The 21,723-nt window shown below is 36.3% G+C and overlaps 1 protein-coding gene across 10 annotated transcripts in view; it reads right to left on the reverse strand.

Moving 5' to 3' along the window:
- FAM135A (family with sequence similarity 135 member A) overlaps positions 1–21,723 on the reverse strand; it is a 124,425-nt gene that overhangs the window by 75,922 nt on the left and 26,780 nt on the right. For all 10 annotated transcript variants that reach the window (XM_058554064.1, XM_058554065.1, XM_058554061.1 and 7 more), the window contains one exon: positions 18,486–18,565. In XM_058554064.1, the coding sequence (XP_058410047.1) occupies positions 18,486–18,565 (80 nt within the window). The remainder of the gene's footprint in view (positions 1–18,485; positions 18,566–21,723) is intronic.

Consider the following 21,723-nt stretch of genomic DNA (forward strand, 5'->3'; position numbering starts at 1 on the left):
AATCTAACAATGCACCTAAAGGAACTGGAAAAAGAAGAACAAACAAAAACCAAAATCAGTAGAAGAAGGGAAATAATAAAAATCAGAGTAGACAGGGCCGGCCCGGTGGCGCAAGTGGTTAAGTCCGCACGTTCCGCTGTGGCGGCCCGGGGTTCGCCAGTTCGGATCCCGGGTGCGCACCGACACACCGCTTGTTAAGCCATGCTGTGGCGGCGTCCCATATAAAATAGAGGAAGATGGGCATGGATATTAGCCCAGGGCCAGTCTTCCTCAGCAAAAAAGAGGAGGATTGGCATTGGATATTAGCTCAGGGCTGGTCCTCCTCACAAAAAAAAAAAAAAAAAAAAAAAAAAATCAGAGTAGAAATAAACGAAATAGAGGCTAAAAAAACAATAGAAAAAAATAATAAAACCAAGAGCTGGTTCTCTGAAAAGATCAACAAAATTGACAAACCTTTAGCTAGACTAACCAAGAAAAAAACAGAGAAGGCACAAATAAGTAAAATCAGAAATGAAAGAGGAGAAATTACAACAGACACCTCAGAAATACAAAAGATTATAAGAGAATACTATGAAAAGCTATATGCCAACCAATTCGATAATCTGGAAGAAATGGATACATTCTTAGAATCATACAACCTTCCAAAACTGGATCAAGAAGAAGCAGAGAATTTGAATAGACCAATCACCAGTAAGGAGATTGAAACAGTAATCACAAACCTCCCCAAAAATAAAAGTCCAGGACCAGACGGCTTCCCTGGTGAATTCTAGCAAACATTCAAAGAAGACTTAATACCGACCCTTCTCAAACTCTTCCAAAAAACTGAGGAGGGAGGGAAGCTCCCTAACTCATTCTACGAAGCAGACATTACCCTGATACCAAAACCAGACAAGGACAACACAAAAAAAGAAAATTACAGGCCAATATCACTGATGAACATCGATGCAAAAATCCTCAACAAAATACTAGCAAATCGCATACAACAATACGTTAAAAAGATTATACACCATGATCAAGTGGGATTTATTCCAGGTATGCAGGGAGGGTTCAACATTGACAAATCAATCAACGTAATACACCACATTAATAAAATAAAGGATAAAAATCACATGATTATCTCAATAGATGCAGAGAAAGCATTTGACAATATACAGCATCCATTTATGATAAAAACTCTGAATAAAATGGGGATAGAAAGAAAGTACCTCAATATAATAAAGGCCATATATGACAAATCCACAGCTAATATCATCCTCAATGGTGAAAAACTGAAAGCTATCCCTCTAAGAATAGGAACCAGACAAGGATGCCCACTGTCACCACTCCTATTTAACATAGTACTGGAAGTCCTAGCCAGAGCAATCAGGCAAGAGAAAGAAATAAAAGGGATCCAAATTGGAAAGGAAGAAGTGAAACTGTCACTATTTGCAGATGACATGATTTTATATGTAGAAAACCCTAAAGAATCCACCAGAAAACTTTTAGAAGTAATAAACGAATATGGTAAAGTTGTAGGATACAAAATCAACATACAAAAATCAGTTGCATTTCTATACACTAACAAAGAAGTAGCAGAAAGAGAAATTAAGAATACCATCCCATTTACAATTGCAACAAAAAGAATAAAATACCTAGGAATAAACTTAACCAAAGAGATGAAAGATCTGTACACTGAAAACTATAAAACATTGCTGAAAGAAATTGAAGAAGACACAAAGAAATGGAAAGATATTCCGTGCTCTTGGATTGGAAGAATTAACATAGTTAAGATGTCCATACTTCCCAAAGCAATCTATAGATTCAATGCAATCCCTACCAAAGTTCCAACAACATTTTTCACAGAAATAGAACAAAGAATCCTAAAATTTATATGGAACAACAAAAGACCCTGAACAGCTAAAGGAATCCTGAGAAAAAAGAACAAAGCTGGAGGTATCAGACTCTCTGATTTCAAAATATACTACAAAGCTATAGTAACCAAAACAGCATGGTACTGGCACAAAAACAGACACACAGATCAATGGAATAGAAATGCAAGCCCAGAAATAAACCCACACATCTATGGACAGCTAATCTTTGACAAAGGAGCCAAGAACATACAATGGAGAAAAGAAAGTCTCTTCAACAAATGGTGTTGGGAAAACTGGATAGCCATATGCAAAAAAATGAAAGTAGACCCTTACCTTACACCATACACAAAAATTAACTCCAAATGGATTAAAGACTTGATTGTAAGACCTGAAACTATGAAACTTCTAGAAACATAGGCAGTACGCTCTTCAACATCAGTCTTAGCAACATATTTTCAAGCACCATGTCTGACCGGGCAAGAGAAACAATAGAAAAAATAAACAAATGGGACTACATCAAACTAAAAAGCTTCTGCACAGCAAAGGAAACCATCAACAAAACGAAAAGACAACCTAACAATTGGGAGAAGATAATTGCAAACCATACGTCTGATAAGGGGTTAATCTCTAAAATATATAAAGAACTCATGCATCTCAACAACAAAAAAACTAACAAGCCAATTAAAAAATGGGCAAAAGACCTGAACAGACATTTCTCCAAAGAAGATATACAGATGGCCAACAGACACATGAAAAGATGAAAAGATGTTCAAAATCATTAACTATCAGGGAAATGCAAATCAAAACTACAATGAGATATCACCTCACGCCCGTCAGAATCGCTATAATTAACAAGACATGAAACAACATTTGTCGGAGAGGATGTGGAGAGAAGGGAACTCGCATACACAGCTGGCGAGAGTGCAAACTGGTGCAGCCACTATGGAAAACAGTATGGAGATTCCTCAAAAAATCAAGGATAGAACTACCATATGATCCAGCTATTCCACTACTGGGTATTTATCCAAAGAACTTGAAAACACCAATGCGTAAAGATACATGCACCCCTGTGTTCATTGAAGCGTTATTCACGATGGCCACGACTTGGAAGCAACCTAAGTGCCCATTAAGGGACGAATGGATAAAGAAGATGTATATATACACAATGGAATACTACTCAGTCATAAGAAACGATGAAATCCAGCCATTTGTGACAACATGGATGGACATTGAGGGTATTATGCAAAGTGAAATAAGTCAGAGGGAGAAGGTCAAATACTGTATGATTTCCTTCATTAAGTAGTAGATAATAACAACAATAAACAAACACATAGAAACAGAGATGGGATTGGTGGTTACCAGAGGGGAAGGGGGGAGGGAGGAGGGCAAAAGGGATAATTCTGCACATGTGTGCGGTGATGGGTTGTAATTAGTATTTGGGTGGTGAACATGATGTAATCTATGCAGAAACAGAAGTGTATTGATGTACACCTGAAATTTATACAATGTTATAAACCAATGTTACTGCAATAAACAAAAAATTTAACAAAAAATAAAAAAATAAACTAAGTTTGGGGGTAAATTCTTACACAATAATAATTAATTCACATTTAACTAGACTTTGGCCCATGTAACTGCTCTTATCAAGAACACTAATGACTTCTGCTTTGCTAAAGGCAACGGTCAATTCTTAGATCTCATCTTACGTGACTTATAATCACCATCTGACACAGTTGCACATTCTTCCTTCTTGAAACACTTCTTTAATTTGGCTTCCGGGACATCACACTTTTCTGGTTTTGCTCCTACTTCACGGGCCACCCCTTTTTAGAAATTTCCTGCTGTTTTTTTCTTATCCAAGAAAAAGCATAGCATAGTGGTTAAGAACAGACTCTGGAGCCAGACTGCCTAGGTTTAAATTCTGGCTCTGCCACTTCTAGCCCTGTGACCTTTATTAAATTTTCTGTCTTCCATGGCCCCAAATCTGTTCTTCAGCAAATCCCACTGTCTCTACCAACAAACTATATCCAATTGAGTGAGAGTGCTAGAAATGCTTAAACAGAAAAAAAAGAACACTGCTGTTAGGAATGCCCTAAAAGGGATTCTAGCACGGGATAAGAAACTGTATACAAAATAATATTCTAAATTGCTTTGGAATGACAATAATTAACCTTCTGTGAAAGTTACCTATATCCTCAATTAACATCAATACTTTTAAATACTTTAAAAGCTTTTAAATACTTTCAAAGTTTTTAAAAAGATGTGCCAATGACTTTACAGATGATAAACTTCTCTTTAATTTTATTCTCAAACAAAAAAACAATGGGCAAAAGTTTCTCCTAGTCATTCACACACTCATCCAATCAACAAATATTTATTGACTACCTATTATGTCCCATAATACGCACTTTTTTTTTTTGTGAGGAAGATTGGCCCTGAACTAACATCTGCCAACCCCCCTCTTTTTGCTGAGGAAGACTGGCCCTGGGCTAACATTCGTGCCCATCTTCCTCCACTTTAGATAGGATGCCGCCACAGCATGGCTTGCCAAGTGGTGCATCGGTGTGCGCCCGGGATCCGAACCGGCGAACCCTGGGCCGCCGCAGTGGAGCGCGCGCACTTAACCGCTTGCACCACCGGGCCAGCCCCGGCACTTTCTAAGTATTGGAGATACACGGTAAAATAACACAGATGAAAATTTTTGACCTTATGGACCTTACATCCTAATGAGAGGGGTGATAGAGAATAAAAATAATAAATAAGTAAATGATACAGTATGTTTGAAGGTAATAAGTGCTATGGAGAAAAACAGAGACAGGAAAGAGAAGGAGAAAGGTAGCAATTTTAAATTGAAAAGTCAGGCAATGCTTAATTGAGAAGGTGACCTATCAGGAAAGACCAGAACAGATTCCTATGTCCTCTTCCCTACTACACGCCACTAGGTTGCTGCTCCTCCTTCACCTTAGCAGAAGTCTGGAGGTTTATTGCCTGGAGAGGATAAAGCAGTGGCCCTCTCAACTGGAAGTCACCTGCAAAACTGAGAGCATGAGCATAGGCATACTGAATACTGAACACAGATTCGCAGAACTCTTCCTCCGCTGGGCTCCCAGAAGGCTGGCAGTTAGATTCTCACCCTCCAGGAAAGAAAGAGACAAGAGTCTTCCCCGGCATTTCAAGAACTGTAAAGAGTCCAAGATTTTACCCTACCTGCAAGCTAACAAGCTAGTCTGCCACAGTTCCATGGACGTTGGCAGAAGACACGAGACTCCTGGGCCAGAGACAAAGGACTTAATCACTTATGGCATAGCAAACAGCATAAACTTCATGTTCACTTCAGTTCCCTTTGTCCTCACTCCCCCTCCTTTGCTAAACATCCTTAAAAAGACAGTCTGCAACAGAAGTCTTTCAGTGTCTCTGCTCACAAGAGATACAGAAACGCGAGAAACCACGGAGAATTATTTTCAATAATACACAGGGTAAAATATTAGATTCTTCACAGTTCTTTATATGGGGAATTGGACCAACCCAACAGATCTATTATAATAGATGAGATCTATAAATACTGACTTCAAAGATTCCTTACCAAACAGCTCACTAATAACACCCTAACGTGCAGCTCAAAGAGACAAGTCCCAGGTATGCTCTCAGAACCTTCAATCAGCCCTCCTTTCATTCATGTATAGACAACTGAGGACTATCAGACATCTGAAGAAAGCTTCTAACATGCAAGTTAGAGATCAAAACAAGAGGAAAAAAGCAACTTGTAGAGAAAAATAAAACTTAAAAAAATCCTAGTGTTCTTGGAGAAAAGATATTGCATTCATGAAACATGAAAATGTTGCTATAACAAAGGAACACTCAGGGAACAAAAGAGCACTTGGATTTTTTTTTAAAAAAGAGAAAGAGTAAGAGGGAGGGAGGAACAGGAGGAGGAAAGAGAGGAGGGAGAAAGAGAGAAAGGAGAGAGAAAAAATGGAGAGAGAGAGCAAAGGAAAAAGCTCAAAAGAGGGGTTTTAAAGTTGAAGAAATGACCCAGTGAGTACAGCAAAAGACAGAAATGGAAACAAGGAGAGGAAACACTAAAAATTAAGAGTACCAGTGAAGATGACCCACCATCTAAATAACAGAAGTTCCACAAAGAAAGAACAGAGAAAACAGATGGGAGAAAATCATTAACAAAATAAGAAAACTTCTCAGAACTGAAGTACATATGTTTCCAGATTATAAGGGCCCAATGAGTACTCAGAGACCATCAGAACACCAGAAACAAAGAGAAGATTCTACAAGATTCCTGAAAGGGGAAAGGGTCACCTATAAAGGATTAGCAATCAGAATAGCTTTGGAAGTCTCATCAGCAATGCTGTAAACCAAAAGACAATGGGGCAGTATTTTCAAAATTCTGAAAGAAAAAGAATTTCAACCTAGAATTCTATACTTGGCTAAACTTTCAAACAAGTATAAGAGTAGAAAAAAGACCATTTTAGACATTGATGGTTTCCAAATATTTATTTCCTATGCCACTTTTCTCAACAAGATATTGGAGAATAGGCTCCACCAAAATGACAGCATAAACCAAGAAAGAGGAAAAAGAGGTGTTTAGGAAACAAGAGATCCAATGTAGAAGAGAGACAAAGGGAATCCCTAGGAAGAAGGTGAAGGAAGATTTCAAGAGAGCCTCTGCCTTAGATACAGAAGGTGACTAATAAAGATTGGATTGGTGTGCTTCAACAGATACATATGTTGAGGTCTGTCACCTGAAAGATCTTTGCTGCCATGGTACCATTTTTTAACCTAAGGAGATATTAAGAGTTTGGCCCAAGTCTTTACAGTACTTGATTTGTCTGAGGGTGTACTGACGAAGTTTCTGTCCTATTGCCTAGATCACATGAGGGCAGTCTTTTCACCTCACAGAAGCGTTCTGCTTTGACCTACCCCTGAGAGTTGAAGGAAGGAAAGCTGAATGGTAAGTTTAGATGCAAATCAGCCTACTCCATATGGTGGATATCCAATACTTCATCACATTACAACCTTGCCAGAAGCCCTGAATGTGGGGAGCTTTAAGTTTCACACAATTCACTCTTGACCTTGCCCACTAACCTCCCCAAAGGAGGTCTTAAAACCTTTCAAGTACACAAAAGTATACTATAACCCAGAAAGACTATTCAGCTTTTCTTCTAGGAGCCTTCTTTTAATTGTAGTGATATTGAAGCTTTCTTATACAACTGGGTTTGTGCTTGCTACTCAGTTTTTCCAAACTCAACCAGATACTTTTTTGGGATACATTCATAGGTGATAAAACAATAATGAAGAAAGCAAAAGAATGATTAACACAAAAGTCAGGAAGGACACACAGGAGGCTTTTATGGTACTAGTAATGTTCTATTTCTTAAATGAAGGGTTGGGTACCTGGGAGTTTACTTTATTACTTAATAAAATAATGTTTTCTATGATCTTCAAAAACTGTATGATACATTTCACAATAAAATTTTAAATATTTATTGTACAGTCACTCTGTGCCATCCATTGTTCTAAGTAGACCAAACCAAACCAAACAAAAAAAACAACCCTTTTCCTGCCCTCATCTAATTCTGTAAATTATATCTGCACTAAGTGTTACAGAGAAGGACAGAGTGCTATGGCACGTTACAACATGAGGGTGAACCTAACCTGTGGAATCAGGAAAGGCTTTGTTGACAATACAGCATCTGAACTGAAACACCATGAAAAAGAGTTAGTCAAATGAAGGTGGAAAGAAAGAGAATTTCAGGAGGAAGGAAGAGAAACTTCTTGGAAGGCAAGGTCCATGTCTCCTATATTTCTTAGTTCATATAGTATTACATACATGGTCAGCACCTGTGGAGAAACTGGAACCTGTGTACACTGTTAATGGCAATGTAATACGATGTAGCCACTATGGAAAACAGCATGGATGTTCTTCAAAAAATTAAAAATAAAACTACCATAGAATCCAGCAATCCCACTTCTGGGTATTTATCCAAAAGAATTGAAAACAGGATCTTGAAGACATCTGCACCCCCATGTTCGCTGCAGCATTATTCACAACAGCCAACAGGTGGAAACAACCTAAATGTCCATCATTGTATGAACGGATAAAGAAGACAAGGTATATGATGGAATATTTTCAGCCTTAAAAAAGAAGGAAATCCTGGGGCCGGCCTGGTGGTGCGAGTGGGTGTGCGCACTCTGCTGCGGCAGCCCAGGGTTCACCCGTTCAGATCCCGGGTGTGCACTGACGCACCACTTGTCAAGCCATGCTGTGGTGGCGTCTCACGTAGAGTGGAGGAAGATGGGCATGGATGTGAGCCCAGGGCCAGTCTTCCTCAGCAAAAAGAGGAGGACTGGCACATGTTAGCTCAGGGCCGATCTTCCTCACAAAAAAAAAAAAAAGAAGAAGGAAATCCTGTCATTTGCTACATCCATGAGGATTTATGCTAAGTGAAATAGGTCGGATAGATACTACATGAGTCTACTTACATGAGGTATCTAAAACAGTCAAACCCATGGAAGCAGAAAGTAGAATGGTGGTTGCCAGGGGCCAGGAGGAGGGGGAAATGAGGAGTTGCTATTCATTGGTCATGCTTTCAGTCATACAGGGCGAAAAAGTCCTAGAGATCTGCTGTACAATAATGTGCATACAATTAACAACACTGTACTGTACACTTAAAAATCCATTAAGAGGGCAGATTTCAAGTTATGTGTTTTCTACCAAACACAAAAGAGGGCTTTACTTTGGAGTGTTAATATCTCATACTAATTTACTTAGAGAAGAGCCCCGGGGTTTTTGTCCTAAGGTAAATAGTAATCTTCCTGACATTCTGCACTTGGGCCTGGGGTGCCCAACTATCACAGCTGACCCGACTACAGACCTTTAATTTATCCCTGTTTTCAGGCCAACTTCTCACTTCCCTTCATCTGCTGTACATGCCCGAAATCCCTGGGGAAGGTGTTCCAAAGGGTAGTTCAGCTCCCACCTATGTTTTCTGTCCTTCAAAAATTGATTGAAATATTTTTCTGTTATTCCTTTTTGCGCTTCTATATTGCTATTACCAAGGAGTCTTGGAAACAAGAAGACCCAAATATATGTACACACTCAGTTTATTGTCTTGAATCTGAAATCCTCTCTGCTTTTTAATATTACTAGATGATAACCTACATTCATGAGGTTAGGAATCACAAAAATCTTTTTTATTGCTTTAATTTAGGAGTGAGCACTACGTCTTACACATAATAGGCACTCAGCAAGTACTTATTGAATAAATGAACCTTCATCTCACTTCTTAATTTAGTGCCTTATTTGCTTGTTGAAATGACTCTATTTTCACTTTGCCTTTCAGTTATCTGCCAACTCAAACATTAGATCTACTTTTACAGACTTATGATAGAGGTGTACAAACACTCACATTAAGTCTGATAATTTATATTTTATTCCTAGCACTATCTTGCTACATTTCCATTTCCTTTGGTTAAACAGCTATCATTGGTATCTCTTATTTATTTTGTGAACAAGTGAGCATTCATTCAACTATAATTTATTAAGCCTCTAAAATATCGGGAACTAAGCGATATGAACATAAATAAGAACACTGCTCCTGCTTTCAGAGTTCCCAATCTAGTTTGGACAGAAACATTCACACAAATATCTGCAGTACAATGCGATAGTCTCCTAACCCTCTACTTCAGCAGGCCAAAGCAAACGGCAATGTAATTATCAGTATCTCTTACTCCAGGTAAAAAGTAATGGCAGTGACAGAAGGAAACTGTTGAATCTAGGGAAAGCAAGATGGAGGCTTCTGACATCAAATGGACTCAAGTTTCATAATCTATGCAAAGTTTATTGAAAGATCTAACTTTATGGTGAGTTTTCCATTCATGGTTGTTGAGATTCTTCAGTTACTGATAACAGTAATGGATTAGTGAGACAATGTGAATTGTCTCTAGCTATATATTTCTTTAAACTTTCCTCATTTTTTAAAGCATTCTTGTTTAATGATTTCTGATGTTTGACTGTATTAGAATTCCATTTCTGAGGAAAAAAATTATAAGTTGATAAGAGCCAAAAGAGGTACATAGGAAGTGCTATGACAACATGGCAGAAGAGACTTCTAACTGCCTATGGGAGGTATGTATCTATGGCTTAACCAAGGAGATAATGAGGGAGGTAAGTGAGAACTCATCAAATCTGAGAAACTGGAAGTGGTTCCATAGACACCACAGGGAGAATGGCGGGAAACAAAGTTAGACATGCAGGATAGGGTCAGATCATGAATAATCCTAACAATTTAGCAAAACTATCACATTTCAGTGGCTTTCAAAGGAAGGCCCTGAAAAGTTGGTGGCTGGGCACAGTTTAAGGAGAAAACTAATAGGGGAGAAAGAGATAGTTCTTCTAGCAGCACATCAAAATATTTGGAGCTTTATTACAAGTGGCCCAGGCAAAGCAACTGGGCCAACTCTTCTTTACCTTAATAACTAGCCCTTCATTTTAGCCTTCCTTTTGTCTTGATATTAATTTTTTTTAACCACTATCACCAGTATAAAAGCATTGGGTGGTGGTAGGTAGGAAGAAGAATAGAATACATATACACACAAAGAATATTATTCAGAACAGATGGCCTTAGAAAAACTCTGGTCAAATATAAATAACTGGAAATTTCTTCTTTGTTCTACCAGTGATGATTTTTTATTAGTCCAAATGCTTATCTAGTTGTGAAGCATTTATCAAAGCGGAGAATATATTTTTTTAGTAATAAGACCTTCCCCACACATTATTGTTTGAATTTTTGTGCAATTTCCCTTTCTTTCTCCTCATAAATAGCACTCTTGCAGAAGAACTAAATAGACATTTTCCCAAAGAGAACATCTAAACGGCCAACAGGCACATGAAAAGATGTTCAGCATCACTAATCATCAGGGAAACGCAAATCAAAACCACAACGAGATATCACCTCATACCTGTTAGAATGGCTATCGTCAAGAAGACAAGAGACAGGAATTGCTGGTGAGGATGTGGTAAAAAGGGAATCCTTATACACTGTGGGTGGGAATGTAAATTTGTCCAACCACTATGGAAAACGATATGGAGGTTCCTCAAAAAATTAAAAATAGATATGCCATATGATCTGCTATTCCACTTCTGGGTATGTACCCAAAGGAAATGAAAATAGGATTTCAAAGAGATATATACAGTCCCATGTTTATTGTAGCATTATTCACAACAGCCAAGATATGGAAACAACCTAAGTGTCCATCGACGGATGAATGGATAAAAAAGATCTGGTATACACATAAAATGGACATTATTCAGCCATGAGAAACAAGGAAATCCTTCCATTTACGACATCATGGATTGACCTTGAGCACATTATGCTAAGTGAGGTAAGTGAGACAGAGAAAGACAAACACTGTATGATATCACTTTTATATACAATCTAAAAAAGTCAAACTTGCAAAAAACAGAGTAAAATGGTGGTTACCAGGGAATGGGGGTGAGGGGGATAAGACTGATGTTCAAGGGTACAAACTTGCAACAAGTAAAAATGAGCCATAGAGATCTAATGCACAGTATAATAAATACAGACAATACTGTACCATAACTATGTAATGTGATAAATATTGCTACAAGAGCAATATTATGATATATAAATGTATTAAAGTAACACATTGTACACCTTAAATTTACACAACGTTACCTGCCAAATTTTTTCACTAAAAAAAAGAAAAGAAAAGAAAAGAAATTGCAGTCTTATTACAACTGCTGCTAGCTACCACCTATGTGCCAGGCACTGCATTTATGTATACTGTTTTTAATCCTTTAGGCAATCTTATAGGGCAGGGACTAATATATCCATTTTATAGATACTAAGGGTCTGATAACTTATATAATTTTCCCAGGAAGTAAATGCCACTGCTGTTTGCTCCAAAGCCTGTGCGTGGTCTTCTATGTTACACTGATAAACTAGTGCAAAATTATGTGTGCAGTTCACTCACACATATCACAGTACCCCCACACTAGTAGAGAACAGCTGTCTCATTGGGGAAGAAAAGACCCAAAGGAAGCATAAAAAGATTAAATCATATGAATCAGCTATCCTGCATACAAGTAAGGATAATTCTTGAAAACTAAGAAGGGAAAGGCATATAAAGGGCTGCCAGTCAGCTCCTCCTTCAGGGACTGTCTTTCCTCAAATCAAGCTAGTCTGAGATCCTTGAGTCCACCTTATTTCAGCTTTTAACATCTGGGGCAATTTAGGATAGAAACAGAAGGCAGGACAAAGAGAACCAATATTGACTAGGCACTATACCAGGTCTCTTTACCCAATTTTCTCATTTAATTTTCACAAACACACTGTAAGACAGGGATTATTTCCATTTCACTGATTAGGAAAGGCTACAGAAAGTGAATAATTCGCTTAAGACCATACAGCTAGTGACTGGCAGAACAAGACTTGAAACGAATTATGTCCAAATTCAAACATCTTCTCCAGACTAAGCTCGTTTCATAAGCACAGAAATGCAAGCCCGGGTACCTAGATTTCCTTGATAAGTTACAGATTCAGGGTCTTTGTGAAGTCTCCTCCTCCCCTCAGGTCTCCCTTGTTGCCGTAGGTCATCCTAGTTCACGCTTCTTATCCCAGATGTGGTTTTATTGATTTAAAAAAATTTTTTAAATTTACTTATCTACGAGATATTATCCTACGTACTTAACTACTGTGCTGCATAATAGAAATTATGCAAATCATAGGAAAACATCAAATTAACTTTATTATAAGTTTCAGCTCTTTATGACCATAAATGGTTCACAAATAGCACAGTAAGTAAATCAAAACTTGACTGCTTCTCATTCTTTCTTATATTACTAGAAGCCCAATAATACTTCACATGTATACAGCCCTTCAGAGTTTTAACTTTCGCTAGTTTAACGCATGACAACATTGTAGAGCAGGTCACACATTTCACAGATAAGAAACTGAGGCTCACAGAGGTTGACTTTTCCAAGGTAACTTAAAAGGAAGCTGGCATCCTGATTCCAAGTCACTACTTTAACTACAACAGAGCTGCATCTTTGAATCTATAGCTTCTAAAATATCTTAAGATCCTCCTTCTCTATGTTGGAGAGTCATTTCAATTTTATAAACCCTTTCCCTCTTGTGTTACCATAAAAATGAAAATGCTGTTTACTCGTTTTCAACATCCGGAATCAATCCATAGACAAAGCAGGTAAGATGTAACTACAGTTACAAAATAGACTATGAATGTTAGCAACCTTGATAATATAAAACAAAGGATATATCTAACAGGTTAGGAGGTGGAGGGAAAGAGAAAATTTGAAAAAAGAGGGAAAACTGCTTATATCCTTATTTTACAAAATGAGGGGTCTGTCATATTTGCTGAAATAGGAAATGGAGCCTTAAATATATTATTTGAAGCTACAATAATGGTCAAAGATTTGGAAATGATGGTATCTCTTTTAAAACGCAGGGGAAGAGGGAGAGAGGAAGTATAAGTAAGATAAATTGTCATTTATTATAACAGGAAGTGAAAATGTCTCCATAGAGGAAACCATTAGGCCTAGAGAGATAATTAAAAGTGGATGCATCTAGAGAATGAGCTATGGTTCTCACTAAAAATCTTTCTGGAGTAATAGACCTTTTAACTATTTGCCTGTATTATTTGTATAAAAATTATTTTATTCAGAAAAAATGGATGGATGAATGTTAAAAAGCTAATAAAATAATGTATGTTTCTTTTTAAAAAATACTATCACTATTAGAAATGGAGAGCTGTCATTTGAACTTTTAATCGAATTTGTACACAGTCCTCTAACATTTCAAACTGGGGCCAGCTTCCTAGCACCAGCAGTGACTTCTCTGTTGTACAAGTCTCTGAATACTCTCTTATTAATCAATTTTCAACAGCCCTATAAATACTCATTGTCTTTCATGACCCATGTTATTGCAGATGACAGCTATTTCCTGACTCAAACCTCTCACTGTCAGCACAATCTCACGCTGGAAAAAATTGAAACGTGTTTCAAGAAGCTGCATAATACCATCTAATTCCCACCACATCTAACCTGCCCTACTGCAACTCACAGAAAAAATCATTATTTTCTCTCTTCTTCCTAAAAGTTTTCCAGAAATATACACAACGTGTAGGAATTACGGTAAAATCCAGTGCTGGAAAGAAACGGTCTTGAGAAGAAAATATAAATCAGTTAGAAGAAAAACAGGGTATATAATAAAAAGTTTGGAGAAAATCCAAGCCCTTAGAAGAAAAGTGATTTTTAAGGAACAGAAGTAAAAACAGAATTAACACAGGGGATAAAGGAAAACTATCCTATATAAATATATTTAGGTTATCAAGGACGAATTTAGAAATCAATGACATGTATTTATTAAAACAAAGTCAGCCAAATACACCGGAATAATTTCTGGAGGCAGAAAATTTTTGGAAAGATACCTTTTCTTTTCTTTCTTTCTTTTTTTTTTGTGAGGAAGATCGGCCCTGACCTAACATCTGTCAACCCTCCCGTTTTTTTTGCTGAGGAAAATTGGCCCTTGGCTAACATCCATGCCCACCTTCCTCCACTTCATATGGGACACCGACACACCATTGCTTGACAAGTGGTGCGTGGGTGCACGCCCGGGATCCGAACCGGCGAACCCCAGGCCGCCGCAGCAGAGTGCGCGCACTTAACCGCTTGCGCCACTGGGCCAGCCCCAGAATACCTTTTCTTTTTTTCAGATTGCTGATGAGGAAACTCCGTGGACATGAGAATATCACTTTGCATCTACCATACTTGTGAACATCTGATGAGTCACCACACCCCATCAACCACCGTCCTCTACAATTTCCATATGAACACAACAAACATTTAACGTGACAGGCTCTTCTGGGGTACACTGGCAGGAAATCCAACTGGGATACCAGATTTATGTGACCACAGAGGTGTTCGGAGGATGACACAAGACTCAAAAGCTGTGGAGCACCATACACATAAAAGGGAGGCATGCTGGAAGTGGTACTGGGCAGGGAAAGCAGCACGTCTCACAATTTGTTCAGGGTCCCTTTATCTGTAAAACTCTACAGATATTTTTATGTACCATAAATAAGAAAAACAAGATATTCTCAATTAGAAAAAACTAAGACACATCAATACAACATTTGGTATAAAAAAAGATCTTGGGAAATCATAGCAGGTATTACATTTTATACATGAGAGACAAAAGTTTGCTGTTTTGAAACAGTAAGAAAAAGGTATGAAAGAAATTTTATATATTTTTCTTCTTCTGTCCAAAATCTAGTTCTTGTGTTTGCCATTTTAGCCGCTATAACTTATTTAAAAAGTATGCAACATCTTAAAAATGTTCTGGCATAATGCTATAAAAATACACACATAAATAATGTTTTCACATATAAGCTAAAATTATATATTATGGAAGTCTACAGTTTCCCAAACCCAGGCTTCTCTTTTGAAGGCTGGTGTTTGCCAAAAGCTACTTTTAAAAGATACTTCCTTTCCACACACTAGTAACACTATCAGATCACTGACATTTTAGTCAGTAATACACAGTTCCAAGTATCAGAAACTAGAAACTAAATTGGTAGCAACAATGACTTAATATGGACTTATAACTAAAACAAAATCACAGTGACCAGGATAAGGCATTTAAAAAAAGGTACTCTATTTGGGTATTTCTGAAATACTACCTGTCATAATGTCGAAATAACATTACTTCACAAATGATATTAATTACATGTAATATTTCTGCCATACCCTAGAAAGATCTCATAACCTAAGGAACTAGAAAAAGAACTAAGCCCAAAGTTAGCACAAGGAATGGAATAACAAAGATTAGAATCCAAATAAATGACATAGAGATTAGAAAGACAATAAAAAAGATAAACAAAACTAAGAGTTGGTTTTTTGAAAAGATAAAATCAACAAACCTTTAGCGAGACAAAAAAACAGAGATGACTCAAAATTATAAATGAAAGAGGAAACATTACAACTAATACCACAGAAATACAAAGGATAAGAGATTATGATGAACAATTATAGACCAACAAATAACCGAGAAGAAATAAATTCCTCGAGACATACACCCTACCAAGACTGAATCATGAAGAAACAGAAAATGTAAATAGAGCAATAATGAGCAGAGAGATTGAATCAGTAATAAAAAATCTCCCAACAAATAAAAACCCAAAGCCAGATGGCTTCACTGGTGAATTCTACCAAATATTTAAAGAAGAATTAATACCAATCCTTCTCAAACTCTTCCAAAAAACTGATTAGGAAGGAACACTTCCAAACTCATTTTACAAGGCCAGCATACCGTGATATGGAAGCCAAAGATACAAGAAAAGAAAATTACAAGCCAATATCCTCGATGAACAGATGCAAAAATCCTTAACAAAATACTAGCAAACCGAATTCAAGAGCACATTAAAAGAACCATACACTATGATGAAGTGGGATTTATCCCTAGGATACACAGATAGTTCCACATAAGCAAATCAATAAACGTGATACACCACATTAACAGAATGAAGGATAAAAATCATATGATCATTTCAATAAATGCAGAAAAAGCATTTGACAAAACCCAAATATTTTCATGATAAAAACTCTCAAGAAGTTAGGCATAGAAGGAATGTACTTCAACATAATAAAGGCCATATATGACAAGCCCACAGCTAACATCATACTCAAAGGTGAAAAGTTAAAAGCTTTCCTCTAATGTCAGGAACAAGACAAGGGTGCCCACTCGCACCACTTCTATTCAACATAGTACTCGAAGTCCTAGCCACAGCAATTTGGCAATAAAAAGAAATTAAGGCATCCAAATGGGAAAGGAAGAATAAAATTATCTCTGTGTGCAGAGGACATGATCTTATATGTAGAAAACCCTAAACACTCCACCAAAAAGCAGTTAGTAGAACTAATCAACAAATTCAGTAAAGTTGCAGGACACAAAATCAACATACAAAAATCAGTTGCATTTCTATATACTAACAACGAACTATTCAAAAGAGAAATCAAGAAAGCTGTCCCATTTACAATAGCATCAAAAACAATAAAATACTTAAGAATAAATTTAACCAAAGAGCTAAAAGATCTGTAGACTGACAACTGTAAGACACTGATGAAAGAAACTGAAGAGGCCACAAATACATAGAAAGATATCCCGTGTTCTTGGATTGGAAGAATTAATATTGTTAAAATGTCCATACTACCCCAAGTAATCTACAGATTCAACACAATCTCTATCATAATTCCAACAGCATTTTTCATAGAATAGAAAAAAACTATCCAAAAAAAGAGGAAGATTAGCAACAGATGTTAGCTCAGGGCTAATCTTCCTCAGCCAAAAAAAAAAGGGGAGGGAGCCAGAAAAAAAAATGTCTTTCTAGTTTTTTCAACTACCAACTTTAGGAGACACAACAGAGGAAGACATTTACTAGATTAAGGAAGTTCAAAAGGGAATACCAAGTCCATCTTGTAACATTAGTTGTTTCAACCACCATGTTTCCTAGAAAGTAGACTTAAAAAAGACCTACAACAAATTTATATTGACAACAAATAAATATAACATGCATGCCAGGCCAAGAAGGAAAATTTTTTTCTTTTTAAAAGAAAGAATGTTTATATTTTTGGTCATAAGTAACAGACCTCCCTGAGCATTTGATAGTCTTCAGGAAGATGGAGTGAACTCGCCATTATGCCCAATTCATTAAAACTTAACATTAACCAGCATTTTAGTACCCATAGTATGCTAAAAAGATAATCCTAAACACTTCACTTCAAATTCCCAGAATATTTTGTGTAAATTTCAAAAAAAAAAAAAAAAAAATGGACTGAATTATGCTCAGCATAGCTTTACTGTTAGCGGTATTTTATTATTTTATGATGCTTTGAAAACTAGTAATTCCTATCAGACATATATGATAACTCTCTAGACTGTTTCATTAACCATTTCATCTCCTAACTGCATAAAATAAAACAGAGTATACTGTATCAGGAAAGCTAAAAAAATGCCCATTGATTATGTCAGGGCCACCAGTTTCGGTACAAACACTTTAATGCTGGTGTCTCTTTGTAGAATAAAAGTAAATAAGTAAATAACAGAGCTGCTAAAACATATCTATCTATACCTTCTTATGTTGCCTTCTGGCTCTGTTTTCTAATTATAACAGTTAACCCAGAAAAAAAATGTGGTTAAAGAAATACTCCCAAAAGGCATACTATAAACTTTATCAAAAAACACCTTTGTAATCATAAGTCAAGTTATGTGTCCACATTCACTGTGTATTTTTTAAAATTACATCTTACATGATATAATTAATACCATCTCTACTTTTGTTTGTTTTCATGGAAATTGCACATATATTCTTTCCTTTGCTCATCATAAGAAACCTAAGGGGAGACAAGCAACCTATAATCAAGCAGGTTTTACTGAGGCCTCAAATATACTTCTAATAAGAGATATTATAATGATGATCTTTGGTATCCTATTTGTAATTAAAAAAATAAAAATCATTACGAAAAGTTATTATTAGCCATTACAATGCTGCTTCAGATTTTTAAGTTGAAAATATTCCTTGGCTTACCCGCTGCATGTAACAAACGAGCTTCTACTCTGTGGGGAACTCTTGGTGGAATCTTCATAGAAGCACGAATCTGGTAAAAACTAAAGCAAAACAGACAACAAAGTCATTCCACAACATATTTTTATAATATGCAAGACCCCAATTTCTATATATATCTGTATGTATTAAAATAATAAAGTTGGTCTGGTTGTATCAGTCTCTCATAATATTTACTACTGGTGGGAATTGACATATCAGATCCACAGACCAAATATTAGCATGGCGTAAAGCCCAAAGGGAAACCAGCAGGTATAGATGAATGAGAGAAACAGAAGAAATATATACAGTATTTCTTACTTTAAATGAGACAATGTCATATCAACCAGAGGACTCATTAAGGCACCTGAGAGTTTCACTGCTTAATCTGATTTATCTATTTTTTTCTTTTAAAAAATAATAAAGATAGATTATTCTTAAGCATAATTTTGAGAAAATATAGGATTAATTATAAATGGTTTTTAAAAATTGGTTTCATACTATAAATGACAAAATAAAGACACGTATTTGGTTTAAAGAATTCAGCATTTTTTCAAGGTCAGAGCTATTTGTTTAAGTACTTTTACTTGCTTATTCTACAGGATTTTAAAATGGTATATATAGTTAAAAATCTACCAGTCATTAATAATAACAGTTTAAACAGAAAAAAAAATTACGAGGTAAAATCATTATCTTTGTGTTTTAACATCATTACACTGCAAGTCTGTGTATGTAACAGAGGACACATATCTACACACACACACACATACACACACACAATTACTAAAAGCTAAATCAAGATTTTAAATCAGGGATGAGTTTACACGTGCACTGGGAAGGTGAATAATGTTTATTTTTCTTTAATAATTTCCTAGATAGTAGCTTAAATTATTAAATTTGTAAATAATATAAAGATTAAAAGACATAAATATGTTTATTACTATTATTTCTAGGAAGGTGTGGCCTTGAAGAAAACGTATGGTCAGGTCACAAAGCCAGAATTAAACAAGAGTGAATAAAAGGGTAGTCAATTAAATTTAGAACCGTTAGAGTCACAATTTGGCCTTAAAGGGACATGGCAAAACTCCACAGAGAAAGATGATCAGTTGAGATGAAGAGGAGGGCAACTTCAAACCATGAGATGACTGGGAACAAAAATCAAAGTGGACTCAGCAGGAGTCTGGGACCTAAAGGAGAGTTTTCTAGGAACTTTTTAACTTCCCGTACTGAGAACTTTAACTAAAGATTAAGTGAAATCAAAGAAAACATAAGTGGTAAGCTCCTTGACATGTGTCTTGGCGATCATTTTTTTAATCTAACACCTAAAGCAAAAGCAAAAATAAACAAGTGGGGCTACACTGAACTAAGAAGCTTCTGCACAGCAAACAAATCCATCAACAAAATGAAAAGGCAACCTACCGAAGGGAAGAAAACATTTGCAAATCATATATCTGATAAGGGGTTAATATCCAAAATATATAGAGAACTCATACAACTCAATAGCAAAAAAAAAAAAATCCAACCAAAAAATGGGCAGAAGATCTGAATAGACATTTTTCCACAGAAGACATACGGATGGCCAACGGCTACATGAAAAGATGCAAAACATCACTAATTACCAGGGAAACGCAAATCAAAACCACAATGAGGTATCACTTCACACCTGTTAGAATGGCAATTATCAAAAAGATTAGAAATAACAAGTGTTGGTGAGGCTGTGGAGAAAAGGGAACCCTTGTGCACTGTTAGTAGGAATGTAAATTGGTGAAACCACTATGGAAAACACTAGGTAGGTTCCTCAAAAAATTAAAAATAGAACTACCATATGATCCAGCAATTCCACTTCTCGGTATTTATCAGAAGAAAATGAAAACACTAATTTGAAAAGATATATGCACCTCATGTTCAATGCAGCATCATTTACAACAGCCACGATATGGAAACAACCTAAGTGTCCAGCAATGGATGAGTGGATAAAGAAACTGTGGTATAAATATAAATGAAATATTATTTAGCCATAAAAAAGAATGAAATTTTACCATTTACAACACGGATGGACTTTGAGGACATTATGCTAAATAAGTCAGACAGAGTAAGACAAATACCATATAATCTCACTTATATGTGGAATCTAAAAAAAAAAAAGAAAAAACTAAGCTCATAGATATAGAGAACAGATTGGTAGTCACCAGAGGCAGGGGGTATGGGTGGGAGAAATGGGCGATCTGTTTTTGCGTTTTAGTTTAAATAAATTGAATAAAAACAAACAAAAACAAGTAAACATTCTCCCTTTGTAATGAATCAGAAAGAATGAAGACTGTTCTTAGATTACTTGAATACAGAGTCAAATTGTTAAAGTCAATTGTTATGTCTTTATTGGATTTATCACAAATATTCACTCACAATTACTAAACTATGCAGATATAATACAGAACAAAGAATTAACAATGCTTAAAAAGCATAAACCACAATTGATAAAATCAGACTGTAAAGGTAGCATAAAACTCTCAAAAGATTAGGAATGGAACCACAACCTGAAGTTAAAAAAAAAAAACAGAAAAAAAAAAGACCTACAAATATAAAGACAGTGAACAAGGGACAGTCTGACAATGAATTCTCATGGTATGAGAAATGTATCTGCTTTCTTAAGTCATGCACAACTACAAACAACCCCCAAATCTCAAAAGTTTATTTCATGCTCATGAAACTGGTCTGTGGCCCTTCTTTGCCATCTTTTCCATGACGGGTCTGTTCCAGAGCCTCAACTTACAGAGTACGGCCATCTCAAAAGTACATTCTCATGGCAGAGGGAGCAAAGCTATGGTGGACACACACACTAGCTCTAGAAGCTTCCCCTTGAAAGTTGCAGACATCAATTTCCCTCATATTTCATTAGAGAAAGCAAGTCACTTAGCCAAGCCTAACTTCAACATAGTGGGAAGTATAATTCTCTCACAGGGAGGAACCTCAAGTAGTACTGATAATACTATAATAATATTTACTAAAGATCTCCTGTACACCACGCACAAGGCTAGGTACTAGGGAAAAAAATGATTAAGTGAAATATTGCTATTTTTAAATATATAGGTAAACAATATAAAAGCTTAAGAATAAACAGTTGAGGGATGTTTCATTTTAAACTTCTTAAGCACAGGAACCATGTCTTATTTATAAGTGTATGCCCATAATCCTGACAGAATGATTTGCACACATAAATTCAGAG

Source organism: Diceros bicornis, chromosome 14 (genome assembly GCF_020826845.1).
Source record: "Diceros bicornis minor isolate mBicDic1 chromosome 14, mDicBic1.mat.cur, whole genome shotgun sequence".
Lineage (NCBI taxonomy): Eukaryota > Metazoa > Chordata > Mammalia > Perissodactyla > Rhinocerotidae > Diceros > Diceros bicornis.